This window comes from Prionailurus bengalensis, chromosome E2, assembly GCF_016509475.1.
Source record: "Prionailurus bengalensis isolate Pbe53 chromosome E2, Fcat_Pben_1.1_paternal_pri, whole genome shotgun sequence".
NCBI lineage: Eukaryota > Metazoa > Chordata > Mammalia > Carnivora > Felidae > Prionailurus > Prionailurus bengalensis.
This window is the reverse complement of record NC_057352.1, coordinates 25,844,897-25,866,295: the sequence shown is the minus strand read 5'-3', so window position 1 is coordinate 25,866,295 and position 21,399 is coordinate 25,844,897. Positions and strand designations below refer to the sequence as shown.

The following is a 21,399-nucleotide window of genomic DNA, read 5'->3' as shown; positions in this document are numbered from 1 at the left end:
CTTTATATTGCACAGCTCCAGGGTTTCACCATTCATGTCACAGTCTATGTCAGTGGCACCCTCTAGAGTGGTAAAATGGACAACCTGTAGAGTCTTCCATGGTGACCATGACTTGATTCTTGAAGGACTAGGATTTTAGTAGGTACAGAAACAGAAGGAGGGCAGTCCAGGTAGAGGAAAATAGTATATGCGAAGGCATCATTTATTTAGTGCCTAAGGTTGACGTGGCTGTAGGCCCTGGGGCTACTAAGAGTAAATTCTTGTGACCTGAATTATAAAACCACATCATTCCTTCAGTCATTGAAAAAAAATAGTTGTTAAGCACTTACCATGATCCAGGCTCCACTATAAAACATTGGGATACAGCAGTGAACAAATCCAAAATTGTACCCAACCTCATGGAATTCACAATCCAAGACCATATGAAGAATTACAAGAATGATGAGCACTTCGGTAGTAAAGTACCCAGCGTTAGGAGTGCTTATAACTGGGCGAACATACCCGATTCAGGTAGTTAAAAATTGGATGGGAGAGGAATGGATGGGGTAAAAGCATAAAAGAGGGGAATGGGCTTGGATTGTTTAGGAAATCAAATGTCCACAGCAAAAACAATTGAAGAGTGTCTTCAAAGACACTCTTTGGGCAGCTTGAAAAAAAAAGACGTTTAATATACTTCTTGCTAATCCTGGATGTTAGGTCTCCATAGGAATGTGTAGGGGGGAACGTTGACCTCAGTGTGAATTCTGTAGGGGGGAGGAATTTCAAAGAGAAAACAGTTCATTTTATAGAAACTAGTATGCATTTGTTTCATTAAGCAAGAACTCTTAACACTTAGACAACCAAGATTACTGTACCACTTACTACAGGTTACATCCTCAAAAGTGTGTCTGTAAACTTCAGATGAAACTCAGGACCTCCAAAGCAGCACCAGGTCCATTCCTAGACCCTGACTCAGCTTTCTTCCCCCACTTACAAACCAGGGACAGAAAAAAAAAAAAAAAACCAAAAACCTGTGTCTTTTTCTGTTCAATTCAGGAACTTAGATGTCTTACTGTAAAAAGGAAGAAACTCTCGTGAAATGGTGAAGAACTCGATAATTACTTAATATAGGAAGTGATAAAAAAGAGATTGTTTACTTTATGTATTGTTACAAGTCTTCCCATTTATAGTAAGTACCTTTTCCTTATCCCATGTATGTGGAAAACATTTCTAAACGTTAAAACACATCATATGCACATATAAACCTTATGCTAGAGTGATCATCCATATCAGACAAACTACTTAGAATTTTATAATTTCTGCCTTATTGTTCTTTCTGTTGAATAGAACAGGGGCAAGAAAACACCATCCAGTGGACAAATCCAGCTTCCTGACTGTTTTTGTGAATTAAGTATTATTGGGACACAGCCGCACTCATTTATTTACATATTATCTATGGCTACTTTAATGCTATATCAAAGTAACTGGCAATGCAAGACCTTATGGTCCACAAAGCCTAAAATATTTACTGTCTATCTGGCTCTATAGAGAAAATGTTTGCAGACATCTGGGCAGAATAACAACAATAGAAAGTAAAAGTTACTCTCATCTTTCTCTGATTAACTAAACTTTTTAAGCTAGCACCCTAAATATCCATTCAGTCAAATATTTGCTGTTTCAGAGATGTTCCCTCCAAATCATTTTAAACTATCTCTTGTGAAACTGTACAAGCTATAAGATTCTCTCATTTGAAATACTCTGATTTATTGCTCAAGATAGGAGTGCTTCCGTCTACATGATTGTTCTTTCTCTCAATTTAAATCACTTGCAAATTAAAATTTGCTTGCAACTTTAATAAAGGTTATTTAATGCTGAAATATCCATATTTTCTTATGTATACTACTTGCTTCCTTGCTTGTCAAGGGAATTCTACTCCCACACATATTCCAACAAGACCCTACACTTCACTTATATACCTATCTGATAGCCTTAAGTTTGCCCTTAAGAGGAAAAGGTCACACTATTTTGTAGTTACAGATGAAAACTGAGTATGCTCAAGTCATAATAGTATAGGCCACGTGAAAGCACTTACACAATAAATACTTTCAGATCATGCCTTTTAAGAGCTAAATAATTTAAAGTAAATAAACATTTCATATTATATCACACAATTCAGAAAGCTTAATGATTCCCATCTTGAATCTCTCTGCCTTTCAAATCTGTGAAATTTCAATTCTATGAACTCTCATTTTACTGCTTTGCAAAATTTGTGTTGGTTAAGAAAGGTGCATTGCTACTATAAAAAAAAAAAAAATCCGCACCACTACAAGCAATTGAAAAGAATGAGAAGTGTCTCAGTGTTTTCTGTGTACCCAACTGAATCAATGGTTTTATTCTCTTGTATTCAATCAAATCCAATCATTAAACAAAAACTTAGGGTATGCTAAATACTCTCATAAGCTGATAATTTTTATAAAGTATACAAAATGTAGTCCTAGTAGATAAGTGGGGTCCCCAAACAACCAGCATCAGCATCTCTGGAAAGTGTAAGAAATGCACATTCCCAAGGGCTCACCCAGACATGTGAAATAAGAACATCTGAGTATGCACTCAATCCATCTGTATTTTAACAGTCACTCCAGGTGTTCAGTGCTTTCTAAAGTTTGAAAGTCCAGTCCACAGCCCTGGACATTGGGGAAAGGGATTTACTATAGGCCATCTTTGTCTTACACAGCAATTATGTATACTTGGAAGTGGAATTTTATTCCAAAGATAAATTCTTGCAAAGAAATTATTCATGTAGTTTTAGAATCCTACAATAAAAAAAAAACAAGAAGGTGAACTTGATAAATGTTTATGGTTATAATCAAAATAATTTTGCTCACTTAATAGTTCAACATAATTGAAAAGGAGATTTCATTACCAAAATTAAAAAACAATAATGCATACATATTTACTTACTGTGTGCCAGGCACTGTTCTAATTATTTTACACATATTTGCTCAGTCTTCACTATAATCCTATGAGAGAGGTACTGTGATTATCCTTAATTTAAGATGAGGGAACTGAAACAGGGAGGAGTTAAGTAACCTGCCGAAGATCACACAGAAAATAAATTAAAGAGGAGAAATTTGAATCCATATTGTCTGACTCTAAAAACTACATTGTTATTCTCAGGATTTGAAAAGCTAATACCTAAAATACTCTCAATATATGAAATATATGGAATAACTCACAGGCCTAAAATTATTGTATTAATCAGCTCTAACTACCATTACAAAATACAATAGAAATTTATGTTCTCACAGTTACGGAACCTGGAAGTCTAAGATCAGGGTACCAGTATGGTCACGTTTTGATGGAGGCTCTCTTCCTGGCTTGCCAAGGGTCACCTTCTTGCTTTGTGTTCATATGGCCTTTCTAGGTTTGAGCACATGGAGAGAGAGACAGCAAGCTCTGTGGTGTCTCAAGGGTTGCACTCTCATGACCTCTCTAACCCTAATTACCTTCCAGATATCAGCACGTTAGGAGTTTTGGCTTCAACATATAAATTTGGGGTGGAGACAAACATTCAGTCCATAACAGAACAAAAATCCATTTCAGAGGAAGTGTGAAGAAGAAATTAATGTGAAACTCAGAGATGTGTTATCATCATTCCTGATTGACATTCCCATAGTTTGGGCTCCTGGCATATTACCTTCTCAGGTTTCACCTAAAGGAATTTAAGATATGTGCATAACTACTTACATGAACTAGAGGAATTATTTCAGAAATTCTTAATACAGATATGTAAAAGATACTAAAGATATAGCAATACTCCTAGCACTTCTACTGTATTAGAAGAGACACAGGGTAAAAATTATTCCAAGTATCTTGGCACTCAATGTAAGCATGATCATTTTTTAGTATATTCTGTACTGAGTATTCATATAAATGCTAAGTGGCACTATCTTGGGGAAGAAAAAAAACAACTCTGAAACATGTGTAATGCTATGACATATACAGTAAGAGACCAAAAAGATTTATAGCCAGAGGTATCAGTCATATCATTTCAAATGGGGAAGGCAAAGCAGGATTTATTACTCATTATGTACACAGTGGTTTTAAAACTTCTTGGTCTAAGGACCCCAAAGAGTTTTCTTTGAGTTATGTCTATCACTATTACTCTATTTGAAATTAAAAACAAATAATTGCTAATGTTTCTATTAATTCATTTAAAAATAACAATAAACCCATTGTATGTTAACATAACCTATATTTTATGAAAAAATTAACTATACCTTCCAAATTTAAAAATTAGTGGAGTGGCATTGCTTTACATTTTTTTTTAAATCTCTTTAATGTCTGGCATAATAGAAGACAGAAGATTCTTCTATCTCTTTTTGCATTCAGTTTTTTGTTGTTTTCATTGAAATACATGAAAAAAATTTTACTTCTCACACATGTATAGTAGAAAATGGGGAAGTTTGATTTCCTGTTCAGATTAATACTATACTGAGGCTGAACAAGTGGCAGTTATTGACAGGTTGCTTGTAGTGAGGAATTTTAAACCATATCAATGAATTTTTCTTGCTCTGTTACGTTACCCACTGGTTATTTACAAGTCTGTTGAATAATTTTCCATACATTTGTGAATTTACATTTATTGAGGCTTGTTTTATGGTCTACTACTTGGTTCCCCCTGGAGAATGTTCTATGTGTGCTTGATAAGAATATGCATTCTGCTGGAGATGAGTGCAGTTTTCTTTCCACATCTGCTACATCTAAATGATTTATAGTATTGAGTCATCTATTTCCTTGTTGATCTTCTGCCTCATTGTACTATACATTAATAAAACTGGTTTTTTGATAATTATAATAGTATCCAGCCATTATTGTTGAATTATTTATTTCTCCCATCAATTCTTTATGTATTTTGGAACTCTGTTGTTAGGTGTATTTATAATTATGTCTCCTTTTGGGGTGCCTGTCTGGCTCAGTCGGTTGAGTGTCCATCTTCGGCTCAGGTCATGATCTCCTGGTCTGTGAGTTCGAGCCCCATGTCAGGCTCTGTGCTGGCAGCTCAGAGCCTGGAGCCTGCTTCAGATTCTGTGTCTCCCTCTCTCTCTGCCCCTCCTGCTCATGCGCTGTCTCTCTCTCTCTCTGTCAAAAATAAATGAACATTAAAAAAATGTATAATTATATCTCCTTTTATCATTATAAAATGTCCTTTTTGTCTCTAGTAACAAATTTCCTCTTAAAGTGTATTTTGTCTTAAAGTGTCATATGGCCACTCCAGCTCTAATTGGGTTACCATCTAGATGGGATTTTAAATTCCTTGTTTCTTATACTCTATTTTTTTAACTTATTTTCTTAGTAGTTTCTCTCAGAATTTGTTTCCATCTTAGAAACAATCTATTTAATTCATATTAATGCCAACTTAATTTCAATAGCATAAAAAAAACTTTGCTCCAGTATACCTCAGTTTACTCCCCCCTCTTTTGTTATTTTGTTGTCATACAAATTACATCTTCATGCATTATGTGCCAACAACATGGTTTTTTAATTAATTACTTGCTAAGTGAAATAAGTCAGAGAAAGAGACATCATATGTTTTCACTCATGTGGAATTTGAGAAACTTAACAGAAGACCATGGGGGGAAAGGAAGGGAAAAAAATAGTTTCAAAAGAGAGGGAGGCAACCATAAGAGACTCTTGAATACGGAGAATAAATTGAGGGTTAATGGGGACAAGGGAGAGGGGAAAATGTGTGATGGGCATTGAGGATGGCACTTGTTGGGATGAGCACTGAGTGTTACATGTAAGTGATGAATCATGGGAATCTACTTCCAAAGCCAAGGGCACACTGTATCATACTGTGTGTTAGCTAACTTAACAATAAATTATATTTTTAAAAAAATAAAAATAAAGTAAAAAATAAAGACGTGTTTTTTATACTATATTGCCCCACATTCAAGCTAACTCAAATAAACTTTTATTTGCCCCCCCTCCCCAAAAAAACCACAATGAACCACAATGACATACCTCCTCACACCTGTTAGAATGGCTAAAATTAACAACTCAGGCAACAACAGATGTTGGCAAGGATGCGAAGAGGATCTCCTTTGCACTGCTGGTGGGAATGCAAACTGGTGCAGTCATTCTGGAAAACATGGATGTTCCTGAAAAAATTAAAAATAGAACTACCCTATGACCCAGCAGTTGCACTACTAGGTATACAGGAGTGCTGATTCGAAGGGATTCATGCACGTCAATGTTTATAGCAGCAGTATCAACAATGGCCAAAGTATGGAAAGAGCCCAAATGTCCATCAACAGATGAATGAATAAAGAAAGTGTGTGTGTGTCTACACACACACACACACACACACACACACACATAATGGAATATTGACGATAAAAAAATGAAATCTTGCTATTTGCAACAATGTGGAGGGAACTAGAGTGTATTACGCTAAGCGAAATAAGTCAGAGAAAGACAAATATATGATATCACTCATCTGTGGAATTTAAGAAACAAAACAGATGAACATAGTGAAGGAAAGCAAAAGTAATAAAAATTAAAAAAAAAAACAGAAGGAGACAAACCAGGGTTGATGGTGGGGTGTTGGGTAGGAGGATGGGCTAACATGGGCGATGAGCATTACAAAGGGCACTTGTTGGGTTGAGCACTGGGTGTTATATGTAAGTGATGAATCACTAAAGTCTATTCCTGAAATAATTATTACACAATATGTTAAGAAACTTGGATTTAAATTTTTTTTAAATAAACTTTTAGTGTTTATTTTTATTTTTGAGACAGAGAGAGACAGAGCATGAATGGGGAGGGTCAGAGAGAGAGGGAGACACAGAATCTGAAACAGGCTCCAGGCTCTGAGCAGTCAGCACACAGCCCAACGCGGGGCTCAAACTCACGGACCGCGAGATCGTGACCTGAGCCGAAGTCGGACGCTTAACCAACTGAGCCACCCAGGCGCCCCTAAATTTTAAAAAATAATAAAAAAATAAAAATAAAATCTCTGCTTAGTAAGTCAAACATCTAGGCTGCCTTGGGGGCAATTTCTACTGACTGCTTTTCTTCCCTCTATGTATGAACCAAACTCTCCTATTTGTGTCATAATTTTCTGTTAAAAACCAGACATTTTATATAATGGAGATCTCTCCCCTGGGTTTGTTGTTTTTGGTGTTTGTTGTTGTTGCTCCTGTTTTTTCAGTGATTTTCCTGGGCTAATACTTTAAAGTCTCTATTGTGTGTAGCCACTGAATTCCCTACTCAGCCTAAGAGTCAGATATAATTGGATAGACATTTCCTTAAATGAGATATTAGATGAGAGATTAGAGCCTTTGTGGTCTTTTGTCTGGAAACAGTGTTACACGTGTGTGGCCTGCTAGTCTCCAGAAATATGTCAGAGCTTTTCAAAGCCCGTCTTTGAACATCTTGTTCACATTTTGCCTTTTAAGATTTGGTCAACCTCTTATTAGCCCAAACTGATATCAAAGAAGCCATTGCTAATGATTGTTTTTAATAAATGTCCCAGTGTGATAGGGCTATCCACCCAGAGCAAGTTCTCAGTCTTTCCAAATAAAGATAGTTAGAATAGAGCTTTGGTGAAAACTGCCAGACACAGCAAATAGTGACATTTCTCTGTGGATGAGGCTTTGGGAGCTCCCAACCTGTTCTGCCCCTCTATTAGCTGCTATGCTTTCATTTTCACGCTAATGTAGTTGCAGAGCTGCTGATTTCAAAGCCTACTTCAGAGCTAGGGAAAGGGTTATAGGAATAGGACAAATTAAAATGCAGCAAAGTGCACTATTCTTAACAATATTCAGTTCTTTTCTTGAAGTTCTTTTCTTTTCAGATGCTTGCAAAACTTTGATTTCCAGAATCCTGAAAGGATTTGACAATTTTTTTTTTTACCAGTGTTCTCATTGCTTTTATGAAGGAGATTTTTGAGGTCCTTACTATACCATTCTAGAAGTGATTCTCCTCTATTATTTTAAAATCCATTGGTCTGTCTTGTACTTTGAATCTTCTTTTATCCATGAATGATTTAATAATAACATCATGCATTGGTCATTTGGAAAATACTGGTTTACCAAGTTATGCAGATCTTCCCAATATTAACATATTTCATTATATAATATTTTAAAATCACACTTGTTAGGGGTGCCTGGGAGGCTGAGTCAGTTAAGTGTCCAACTCTTGATCTCAGCTCAAGTCTTGATCTCAGGGTCATGAGTTTAAGCCCAGCGTTGAGCTCCACACTGGACCTGAAGCCTACTAAAAAATTTAACTAATTAAATAAACAAAATAAAATCACACTTGTTATATCACCACTGATCACATTGGAAAAGTTGTTAAGTTTTTAATATTTCAGGCTCACAGTGGTGGATACAAGTCTTCTAAAATTCCAATTTTCAGGGCACCTAGGTGGCTCGCTCAGTCCAGTGAGTGTCCACTCTTGATTTCAGCTCAGGTCATGATCCCAGGTTGTGGAATTGAGCCTCACATCAGGCTCCATGCTAAGCATGGAACCTGCTTAAGATATTTCTCTCTCTCTCTCCCTCTCTCTCTCTCTCTCTCTCTTCCCCCCCTTCCCCCCACCCCTGCCCCCTCCCTTACTTACGCTCGTTCTCTAAAATTTAAAAAATAAATAAAATTCCAATTTTCATTGAGAAGCTCAAATTTTATCATTAGCCACGAATACTGCCAGTCATTTTCCTACAAATGACAGACTTGCCTTGTCATTTTCAAGAAAATGTTGGCTAAATTGAAATACCTAATGAACAACCATAGTTTAGTGCCACTGCTGATTATTCACCCTTTTTACAGTGGGACCTTGGGATATCCCAGGGACCCAGGGACCTTCCACCATACTCAGAACTATTGTATGGAGGAATTGAATCTGGATTTCAATATTAAAGTGACCGACCCATGGTGAGAAGTGAAATTCAGCTTTAAGACTCATAATAGTGACTTGCTGACCTTATTTTTTAAATGAATATAGAACAAGAGAGAAAAACATGCCTAAGTAAATCTGTAAAATAAGGTACTGTGGATAATAGTATGAAATTTTTCAAGTGTGAAGTACAAAAAATAGTCTAGAATACATTTGGGGAAGTTCACTGAAAACACTGCTTATATTCAAGATACCAATATTCCAGCACATAGACGAGACCATGGGTAATGAAGTAAATTTGACGTTGTAACACAGTGATAAATGTGGCCTCATAAATATTATTTCAAGCTTCGGTGGGATGAGACAAGAGTAAACTATGAAAGGGCATACCCTATTCCAAAGAAATAAACCTAGGAGAGATGAAATAATTCATATTAAGAAGTGTATACCACATTAGCAATGTTTGTTGCCAAGCATGTGAAGCAACATTCAGCTAGTAGGAGTGTAAACCTGTATTACCACTTTAGAAGAGAGAGAGAGAGAAAGAAAGGGAAAGAAAGAAAGAAATGGCACTACTTGTGATGAGCACCTGGTGTTGTATGGAAGCGTTGAATCACTATATTGTACACCTGAAATTAATATTACACTGTACATTAACTAACTGGAATTTAAATTAAAACTTAACAACAACAGTAATAATAATAATAATATTGCTACCTACCAACATAATGGAAAAAACAGAAGGAAATATTGAATATCTATTCAAAGAGTGTTTAGAGCCCCAAATCCTCTCCTTGCCTCAGCTTTGTAGATGGCTTCCATGTCTATTCTCACCCCAGCAGAAGTTTGGGGTTTTGTTCTCTGAGGAGGTTGTTCAACTGCAGCATGCCAGGCACATAGCGTAACCCAAACCTTACCCCTAACCTAACACTTAGCCCCTAACCCCTAAACCTAACTCTATGGAAAGGTCTCTGAACTGCAGGATGCCAGGCACATACCTTTACCCTGGCCCTAATCCTAACCCTAACCCTGGCCCTAACTCTAACCCTATATTTGAGAGGATAAAAAGTAGATGTGGTATCTATGTAATGGAATATTAGTCATAAAAAATAATGAAATCTTGCTATTTGCAATGACATGGATGGAACTAGAGGTTATTATGGTAAGCAAAATAAGTCAGAGAAAGACAAATACCATATGATTTCACTGATGTGGAATTTAAGAAACAAAGGAGAAAGGGCAGGGCGGGGGGGGGGGGTAGGAGAAATGAGAAAGGCATACTAAGAATCAAACTTTTAACGATAGAGAACAAACTGGTTACCAGATGGGAAGTGGGTAGGGCAATGGGTGAAATAGGAGATGGGGATTAAGGAGTGCACTTGTTGTGATGAACAACAGGTGTTGTATGGAAGTGTTGGATAACTATATTGTACACCTGAAACTAATATCACACTGTATGTTAACTGGAATTTAAATAAAAACTTTTTTTAAAAAACTGGCACTACCTAGTACACTTGAAGATGCACACATATCCTCTGACTTTACAATTCTGCTCTGGGTACATAACCCCTGATAAATGTTATTAGCACTTGTGCATCAGGTAACATACATAAGAATGCCATGTTTATCATGGCAAAAAAAAAGGAAACAAGCGCCAATCAACAATAGAATCAAAAATATACCCTAATCATAGAATGGCATATTCCAAAGCAGTGAAAATGAACTATACAGCTACATGCTTAATCATGAATACATCTCAAAATAATATATTTTAAAAAGCAAGTTTTAAAAAAACAGAAAGATACATACAGTATTGTTCTATTTACATAAAAATTTAAAACAAGCATAACCAAATATATTTTAACACATTTGCATAAATGATAAAACTATAAAGTAAAAAGGAATAATTGCATGAAGATAATTCCATAGTGTAACTTCTATAAAACTACCTGTAGTTGCTTTAAAATTGTGCATATCTAGAGAACAATGCTTTCTCTTGCCCATTTGCAAAAGAGTCTTGGTCATTCTTTCATTGAAGTAATATATGTTGTACAAAGTGTACAAATATTTTTTTTTCCTCCAGAAAAGGACTTCACTGGGGCTCCTGGGTGGCTCAGTCAGTTGAGCACCCAACTTCAGCTCAGGTCATGATGTCATGGCTTGTGGGTTCAAGCCCCACCTCGGGCTCTGTGCTGATGGCTCAGAGCCCAGAGCCTGCTTCGGATTCTGTGTCTCCTTCTCTCTTTGCCCCTCCCCTGCTCACGCTCTCACTCTTTCTCTCTCAAAAATAAATACATATTAAAAAAATATTTTAAGAAACAAAAGGACTTCATTGATAAGTTTGTTGTTAGTAGTTGTATTACTCATGAATCTTTTACTCAGTTATATCTTATGAATAATTCCATTCTTAGAGCAACCTGTTTTCTCATGACCATTGAAAGTCCATAGACTTCTAACACTCTTAAAATTCAATCAGGTAATTGTCATATCAATTAAATCCATTATTTCTGGCCTGTCATCCTGGAGGAAAATCATTTCTAGCACATCATTAGAACATCTACATGTCTTAGTTAACTTTTCTCTACTTTAGTGGGAAGAACAGTAGAATTTTGAATTCTGTGAAGTGTTCAAAGAATTTCTTAATCATTTTGTCATCTCCTCTTAGGATACCCATTAAAGACATTGGTTTCTTTGTACTCTATTTAATTAGTGTTGATATATAGAGAGAATAAATCATTGTATCAAGGTGTGAGGAATGTTCCAGAAGTAAGGAACAATAAATACACAAATTGGAGCCAAACATCGTGACTGTAACTAGGCTCTGCCAGTTGTGTTTTCCTAAACTGGAAAATAATGTATTCTCTTAAGTCTAGCATAAGAGAAGAAATGTGGTGGAACTATTCATTAATATTTTCCAGTCTTTTATAATTATTATGGATGGATTTTATTCATTTTGATATTTATTTTGGGAAAATGTAAACTATGTCCAATCCATCCCAGAAGGGAAAAGGAATTCTATACTCAACAGAAATGTCATAATAAGACTCTCCTAACTCTATTCTAGGTGGAGCCAAAAGTAGTAAATTTTGCTTAAAATATTCACATTAATATAATAAAGAATAATATTAGATGTTAGAAATATACAAAATAACTATAAATGCAACTATGAAATCATTTAAAGTGTTGAGAATTTTCTACTAACAGAGGTTTTCTTTTTTTTATTTTTTAAAAAAAATTTTTTAACGTTTATTTTTGAGACAGAGAGAGACAAAGCATGAACGGGGGAGGGTCAGGGAGAGGGAGACACAGAATCTGAAATAGGCTCCAGGCTCTGAGCTGTCAGCACAGAGCCCGACGCGGGGCTCGAACTCATGGACCCCGAGATCATGACCTGAGCCGAAGTCGGCCGCTTAACTGACTGAGCCACCCAGGCGCCCCACAGAGGTTTTCTTTTGAATACTTAACAGGTTGTCTACTTAAGGAAATGTTATCTAACTGCCATATATGTATGTATGTGTGTGTGTGTGTGTGTGTGTGTGTGTGTGTATATATATATATATATATACACACACATACATATATATATACACACACATATATATGTATATATGTATATATATAATATACATAATATATAACATATATTCTATATAATAATTATTGTAAAACTGTTTTAATTTATTTGTAAGAGATTTGTCTGAAACTTCAAATGACTTACTTACTTTTGTAGGCTTAACTATTTATTCCTTTTTTATTGCAGCCCTTTGGAGTAAATCAGCCTGGACCTTATATCATGTATACAACTGTAGATGCAAATGGATATCTGAAAAATGGTTCAGGTAAGACTTGATACAATATCCATAATACACAAAAACACCTTCAATCAATATATTGGCAAGGTAAGCTGGATGACAAAAATTATCATCATGTTTTCACACCAGAAACTGTGCCCATCAGATTACAAAAAGATCCTTATGATAAATATACTAACGTTCTTTCCTCATATATCCCGATTATGAGCCATATTGGAGCCAAATCATTATCCTCACTTTACAGTTGAAGTAACAGAGAAATTGGGAGACATTACCTGAGTTATTTTGACCAAAATGTGAAGTGGTAACTTAGTTAACAAAGCTATTCTTAGAAGTAAAAATTAGGAATCCAGTCTACAACCTAGACTAATTCTAGTTTTCTCATATGTGAAATAGAAGCTACAATGTTATATATAGGTTTTTTAATATGTGATTATAAATAAAAACTTCTAGTTGTACATTTGAATAAATAATAAAGGGAAATGCAATCAAAACGAAAAAGAAATAAGACTAAGCAAAGGATGTCCGTTTTTGACAGATGGCTAGCTGACTGAGAGGAGGTCCAAATCATAGTAAATACAACTGTTCTAATTTCAATTCCCTAAATAAGAAAAGGAACCCTAACATATTAATGGGCTTCTTTGAGATTCCTAGAGTCCTAACCATGAAGAACTATAAAAAGAGTTGCTGTTACTCGTCCATTTTTATGCACCAAAAAAAGGAAGAATCCGTATATGACCATTCTCTTTTTATATAATGGCTTAACAATAAATGAAATATAAAAGAATGAGTTTCCTTTTTAGCTAATTATACACACTTAAGACTCTCAATTATAATACTGCTTCAGCATAGAAACATTCCATAAAACAAAAGCTGTTTAATAAAATTCACGGAGAAATTGACAAACACAACTAAAAACAAATACTTTAATACATCATTGTTAGTCAAGAAGATTTATATAAGGATATAGACAATTTGAACAAATTACTTATCTATGTTTTAGTTCAGATACATATCAAACTGTACAAAAAAGTTCCTGGGACCAGTTGGTTTTATCTTTTATCAGTTAATTCTGTTTGAGTTTTAACATGTAGATAATTTAATTGCTAGGTAAGCTGTTCCAGAACACATGAAAAAAAGATGTACTTATTTCATTTAATGAAGTAAGTATAACTTAGGCAATCAGTCTTTCACTAACCCTCCTTCAAAAACTGGAAATAAACTCTCTTCCCACCAAACGTCAGTAGAACTTGATGGTGTACCTCTCTTATAACACCTACCACACTCTACCTTGTGTCAATAGTTATATATCTGTCTTACCTCCCATTAGACTGTAGACTCATTGAAGACTGGTTCTATACCTAATTTTGTCTTTATGTGCTTTGCCCTTTCTAGGACACCCAAGTATTGGTTGAAATGCTAACATAAAACCAGTTCAAGGATTTATATTTCTTTAAAATAAGATTTGAGGGGCGCCTGGGTGGCGCAGTCGGTTAAGCGTCCGACTTCAGCCAGGTCACGATCTCGCGGTCTGTGAGTTCGAGCCCCGCGTCAGGCTCTGGGCTGATGGCTCAGAGCCTGGAGCCTGTTTCTGATTCTGTGTCTCCCTCTCTCTGCCCCTCCCCCATTCATGCTCTGTCTTTCTCTGTCCCCAAAATAAATACACGTTGAAAAAAAAATTAAAAAAAATAAAATAAAATAAAATAAAATAAGATTTGAGACAGAAAACTTGAACAGAAAGCTTAACCAAAATAGATTATACTGACAGTTCATAACTGGTTGCAAAAACAATTTCTTCATCTAACATAAAGTAGTATAAACTATTGAAAAAACTGAATTAAAATTAATAGATCTGTGTTTATTATTATAAAGCCTCTACTTTGTGCTGGCCACTATTGCAGACTCACTCTATGGTATCTCATTGAATTTCACAGCACCCTTGCATGGCAGCCCTCAGTCTACACCTGAGGATGCTGAGGCTCCGGGAGCTCAAGTAATTTAGCTGTTTCAGTCAGCTCTTAACTAGTAGAGCTGGACTTAAACTCAGCACTAACTACAAAACATACACATTCTTTTATTTTTCTTTCTTATAATGTATTTATAAAGTCAAGTTGATTAACATTCAGTGTAGTATTGGTTTCAGGAGTAGAACCCAGTGATTCATCACTTACGTATAACACCCAGTGCTCATCCCAACAAGTGCCCTCCTTAATGCCCATCAATCCTTCCACCCACCTCCTCTCCAGGAACCCGCAGTTTGTTCTCTGTATTTTACAGTCTCTTATGGTTTGCCTCCCTCTCTGTTGTTAACATATTTTTCCTTCCCTTCCCCTACGTTCATCTGTTGTGTTTCTCAGATTCCACATATGAGTGAAATTGTACATTTGTCTTTCCCTGCCTGACTTACTTCTCTTAGCATAATACACTCCAGTTCTATCCATGTGGTTGCAAATGGAAAGATTGCATTCTTTTTGCTTGCTGAGTAGTATTCCATTATATGTATACACACACACACACACACACACACACACACACACACACATACCGTATCTTCTCTATCCATTCATCAGTCGATGGGACATTTGGGCTTTTTTCGTAATTAGGCTATTGTTGGTACTGCTGCCATAAACATTGGGATGCATGTATCCGTTCAAATCAGCATTTTTGTATGCTTTGGATAAATACCTAGTAGTACAGTTGCTGGATCATAGGGTAGTACTATTTTTAATTTTTTGAGGAACCTACATAGTGTTTTCCAGAATGGCTGCACCAGTTTGCATTTCCCCCCAATAGTGCAGAAGGGTTCCCCTTTCTCTCAATCCTTACCAACATCTGTTGTTTCCTGAGTTGTTAATTTTAGCCATTCTGACAGGTGTGAGGTGGTTTCTCAGTGTGGTTTTGATTTGTATTTCCCTGTTGATGAGTGATATTGAACTGGAAGTACTAGCCTCGGCAATCAGACAACAAAAAGAAATAAAAGGCATCCAAATTGGGAAAAAAGAAGTCAAACTATCACTCCTTGCAGATGACATGATACTCTACATGGAAAACCTGAAAGACTCCAAAAAGTTGCTAGAACTGATACATGAATTCAGCAAAGTCACAGGCTATAAAATCAATGTACAGAAATCGGTTGCATTTCTATACATCAATAATGAAGCAGCAGAAACAGAAAGTAAGGAATCGATCCCGTTTACAATTGCACCAAAAAACATAAATGACCTAGGAATAAACCTATCCAAAGACGTAAAAGATGTGTATGCTGAAAACTATAGAAAGCTTATGAAAGAAACTGAAGAACACATGAAGAAATGGAAAAACATTCCATGCTCATGGATTGAAAGAACAAATATTGTTAAAATGTCAATACTACCCAAAGCAATCTACATATTCAATACAATCTCTATCAAAATAACACCAGCATTCTTCACAGACTAGAACAAACAATCCTAAAATCTGTTTGAAACCAGAAAAGACCCTGAATAGACAAAGCAATCCTGGAAAAGAAAACCAAAGCTGGAAGCATCACAATTCTGGACTTTAAGCTGTATTACAAAGCTGTAATCATAAAGACAGTATGGTACTGGCACAAAAACAGACATAGATCAATGGAACAGAATAGAGAACCCAGTAATGGACATATATAGATGACCAACTAATCTTCAACAAAGCAGGAAAGAGTATCCAGTAGAAAAAAGACAGTCTCTTCAGCAAATTGTGTTGGGAAAACTGGACAGTGACATGCAGAAGAATGAACTTGGGTCACTTTCTTACACCATGCACAAAAATAAACTCAAAATGGATGAAAGACCTAAATGTAAGATAGGAAACCACCAAAATCCTAGAGGAGAAAACAGGCAGCAACCTTTTTGACCTTGGCTGCAGCAGCTTCTTACCTGACATGTCTCCAGAGGCAAGGGAAATAAAAGCAAAAATAAACTATTGGGACTTCATCAAGATAAAAACTTCTACACAGCAAAGGAAACAATCAACAAGGCTAAAAGGCAACTGACAGAATGAGAGAAGGTATTTATAAATGACATATCAGATAAAGGGTTAGTATCCAAAATCTATAAGGAACTTCTCAAACTCAACACCTCAAAAACAAGTAATCCAATGAAGAAATGGCCAGCAGACATGAATTGACACTTTTCCAAAGAAGACATCCAGATGACTACCAGACATGAAAAGATGCTACAAAACCTGTGTATTCTTAATACTACTACAATATTTTTAAGTGTCATCTTGTAAAAAGCTTAGGGTATCCTAAAAAGAGGAAATTATCCCTAATAATCTTTGTTTCATTTCTACTTTAACCATGGTAACTGTGTAAAGTGAAAATGACTAAATTTAATAACATAAACTGTTGTTTTATGATGTTTTGGTTTTGGTTTAGGCTTAAGACTTTGTGCTTAATGATTTGTGTTTTGTAGTGATTTCAGAAACAGCATTTAAATAATGGGTACATCCTTTGACTTTCTAGGAGGTTGCTGATCCTACTTTATTTAGTAGTTAAGTGACAGGAGGAGTCAATTTACCAGTGATGCTTTTTTGTTTGTTTCTTTCGTGTTTTGATCAGGATAAATTGAATTTTATTGTGCTTTCCAAGTCTTGGTTTTATTTTAAAGAACATTCTGAAAGGCTCTTTATATAGGAGCTCCCAGCAGCATTAAAGTGAATGTAAAATAGTAAAGTTAATGCTAGTTCATATCAGTGAGCAAGTATTGCTTCAGCTTTGATTCTTCCCACAATTTTTTATATATATATATATATATATATATATATATATATATATGTCATATATATGACATATATATATGTCATATATATGACATATATATATGTCAAGTTACCTAACATACAATGTATACAGTATGCTCTTGATTTTAGGCATAGATTCCTATGATTCATCACTTACATACAACACCCAGTGCTCATCCCAACAAGTGCCCTCCTCAATACCTATCACCCGTTTTCACCCTGCCCCTCTACCCCCCACCATCAACCCTCACTTTGTTCTCTGTATCTAAGAGTCCCTTGTGGTTTGCCTCCCTCTCTGTTTGAAGCTATTTTTCCCCTTCCCCTCTCCCATGGTCTTCTGTTAAGTTTCTACAATTCCACATAGGAGTGAAAACATATATCTGTCTTTTTCTGACTTATTTCACTTAGCATAATACCCTCCAGTTCCATCCATGTTGTTGCAAATGTCAGGATTTCATTCTTTCTCATTGCCAAGAGTAGTCCATTGTATATATAAGCCACATCTTCTTTATCCATTCATCAGTTGATGGACATTTAGGCTCTTTCCATAATTTTGCTATTGTTGAGATCACTGCTATAAACATTGGGGTACATGTGCCCCTATGCATCAGCACTCCTGTATCCCTTGGATATTCTATTTTTAATTTTTTGAGGACCCTCTGTACTGCTTTCCAGACTGGCTGCACTGGTTTGCATTCCCACCAGTTCCTGTTTCTTCACATCCTTGCCAGCATCTGTTGTTGCCTGAGTTGTTAATTTTAGCCATGAGGCCGTATCTCAGTGTGGTTTTGATTTGTATTTCCCTGACGATGAGTGATGTTGACCCATCTTTTCATGTGTCTGTTGGCCATCTGGATGTCTTCTTTAGAAAAGTGTCTATTCATGTCTTCTGCCCATTTCTACACTGGTTATTTGTTTTTCGGGTGTTGAGTTTGGGTAAGTTCTTTATAGATTTTGGACATGAACCCTTTATCCAATATGTCATTTGCAAATATCTTCTCCCATTCCATTGGTTGCCTTTTCCTTTGCTGTGCAGAAGCTTTTTATCTTGATGAGGTTACAGTAGTTCATTTTTGCTTTTATTTCCCTTGCCTTCAGAGATGTGTCAAATTGACCAGTGATTCTAACAAACTGCTTGATGTTGTTTCTAAGGGGCATTGTTACTATCTTTTATGTCCTTAGGACTTGAGGATACTCTTCAGTAATAATAATAGCCAACAGTGATTAGTACTTACTCTGACCAGGCATTGTACAAAGCGCTGTACATGGATGTTCTGATTTGTAATACTGGGCATAAAATTTCCTTTCAGCTATATATAGTGCATAAAGCTTTTAAAATGTAACTACATAAGAATTAAAAAAGCACTCTAGTGGGGCGCCTGGGTGGCTCAGTTGGTTAAGCATCCGACTTGGGCTCAGGTCATGATCTCCTGGTTCGTGAGTTCGAGCCCTGCATCAGGCTCTGTGCTGACAGCTCGGAACCTGGAGCCTGCTTCAGATTCTGTGTCTCCCTCTCTCTCTGCCCTTCGCCTGATCATGCTCTGTCTCTTTCTCAAAAATAAATAAACATTTTTTTAAAAATTTTAAAAAGCACTCTAGTATCATAATAGTACATATATTGGTACATAAGGAAGAAGAGAAAAATTCTCAGTAAAACAAGGAAATGTTATGATTCTGGTATTCTGCTTTTGCATTTCTTTTTTCTTTGATTTAATGAACATAGATTTCCATTTTCCTAATACATTCTGAAGAAGATAATAGATGTACCTTAAAATTTCTAATATTTCTAACATTCTTCATTTAAGACAAAGAAATTACATTTTCAACAGTTAAGACTATAGTAAATTCAGGTATTTTAACCAAAGAATTAAAATAATTAAATTAAAATGTATGACCAGATTGTTTTATTAAATGTGTTTTTACTATATTAATTTTGGTATCCTTAAACTGTTTCCATGTAAGCAAAAATACTTTTGAAAGTTTTTCAATAATACATAGAACAGGCATTCTATGTAAAAAAACAAAAAGAATGGTTTAGTTATATTCGTAGGTTGGAAAACCCAATATTCATAGGCTAAACACTAGGAACCAAATAGTACACTCTGCCAAATATTATGTGACTATTGTTATTCCTTAAAGAATAAGTACTTCTTACTACCTACTTTAATCTGCAAATATTTTAGAATTTATTTTAGTGATATATGAATAATTTAGTAGATGAGATGGAATGGGTGTTTGTTATTAAGAGTTAAATTATCTTGGGATGCCTGGGTGGCTCAGGCAGTTGAGCATCCGACTTTGGCTCAGGTCATGATCTCACAGTTTGTGAGTTCAAGCCCTGCATCGGGCCCTGTGCTGACAGCTCAGGGCCTGGAGCCTGCTTCAGATTCTGTGTCTCCCTCTCTCTACCCCTCTTCTGCTCGCACTCTGTCTCTCTCAAAAATAAACATTTAAAAAAATTTTTTTGAAGAGTTAAATTATCTTTCTCACCTAGGAAGATATAATTTAATACACTCAAGTAGTTTAAGAAAGGAGACACTAGTGTTCTAAAGACTTCTTAAAATGGAAAACAGAAAAAAATTATTCCATAACATTGGCCAACTCAGGCTTAGTTCTCAGATTCAAAAACTAAATGTTAAGAACAAAAATATACAGATTCAAACCTTGTAATCAATTTTTTAAATGTCTGCTATGTTTCACAAGTTAATTGATATTCTTTAAGGTTCTCCTAGCATTAATTCTTCTCACACTCTACCCTGTGAATGGATAGTTATTTCAAAGGCTGCTATGCAGTTGTAACTATTAAATGAAATATAATAGGAAAGCACTTAGAATCAGTTATTACCTCAGACAGAAATCTTAAATCTGTGGCAGTGCTCAACAACAAAAACAAAAACAATTCAAAAATGGACAAAACTTGGGTAGATAACTCTCCATAAAAGATATACCAATGATTAGTAATACTTGAAAAGATGTTCAATAAAACTGATCATTGGAGAAATACAAATCAAAACCATAATGAGATTCTACCTCACACTTATTAGGATGACTACTAACCAAACAAAAAGCAGAAAGTAACAAGCATTGGTAAGGATGCAGAGAAATAGAACCCTGTATACTAGTCATATGCTATAGGCAGAAATTTATATTCCCCCAAAATTCCTGTGGAAATCCTAATATCCAGGGTATTAGAAGATGGGGCCTTTGGAAAGTGATTAATGCCCTTATAAAAGAAGCCCTGGAGAATTGCCTCCCCCTTCCCATCATGTGAGGACACAGCAAGAAGGCTCTGACTATGAACCAGGAAGCAGACTCTCACCAGAATACAATCATGCTAGTTTCTTGATCTCTGACTTCCCAACCTCCAGAACAGTGCAAAATATATTACTGTTGTTATAAGCTACTTAGCCTATGGCATTTTTTTTTATAGCGGTCTGAACAGACAGACATGACAATAATGTAAATGGTGCAGCCGCTCTGTAAAACAGAATGACAGTTCTCACAAAATTAAACAGAATTTACTATATGATCCAGCAGTCTCACTTCTGGGTACATACCCGAAAGAATTTTAAACAAGGTCTCCAAAATATATTTGTAAACCCATGTTCATAGCAGCTTGATTCACAATAGCCAAAAGGTGAAAGCAACCCAAGTGTAGATTAACAGATGAATGGATAGAGAACTTGTAGGGAAAATGGCAGAATAGGATGATCCTGGGCTCAGCTTGTCCCAAGGATACAAGTAGATAATCCCCACATCAATGTAAATAATCCAGAAGATAACCCAAAGACTGGCAGAACAGACTCTCCACAGCTAAATGTACAGAAGAGGTCACATCCAAGAGGGTAGGAAGGACAGAGATGTGGTCTGGAGCTAAATGGACCTGCAGGACTGGCTTTAGGAAGGAGGGACCCAGCAGCTCAGAGAAGGGAAAGAAACATTCACTCA

General features: G+C 35.8%; 1 protein-coding gene across 3 annotated transcripts in view; it reads left to right on the top strand.

The window, feature by feature from the left end:
- Positions 1 to 21,399, top strand: part of ITFG1 (integrin alpha FG-GAP repeat containing 1) — a 347,900-nt gene that overhangs the window by 273,277 nt on the left and 53,224 nt on the right. For all 3 annotated transcript variants that reach the window (XM_043600818.1, XM_043600819.1, XM_043600820.1), the window contains one exon: positions 12,639 to 12,717. In XM_043600818.1, the coding sequence (XP_043456753.1) occupies positions 12,639 to 12,717 (79 nt within the window). The remainder of the gene's footprint in view (positions 1 to 12,638; positions 12,718 to 21,399) is intronic.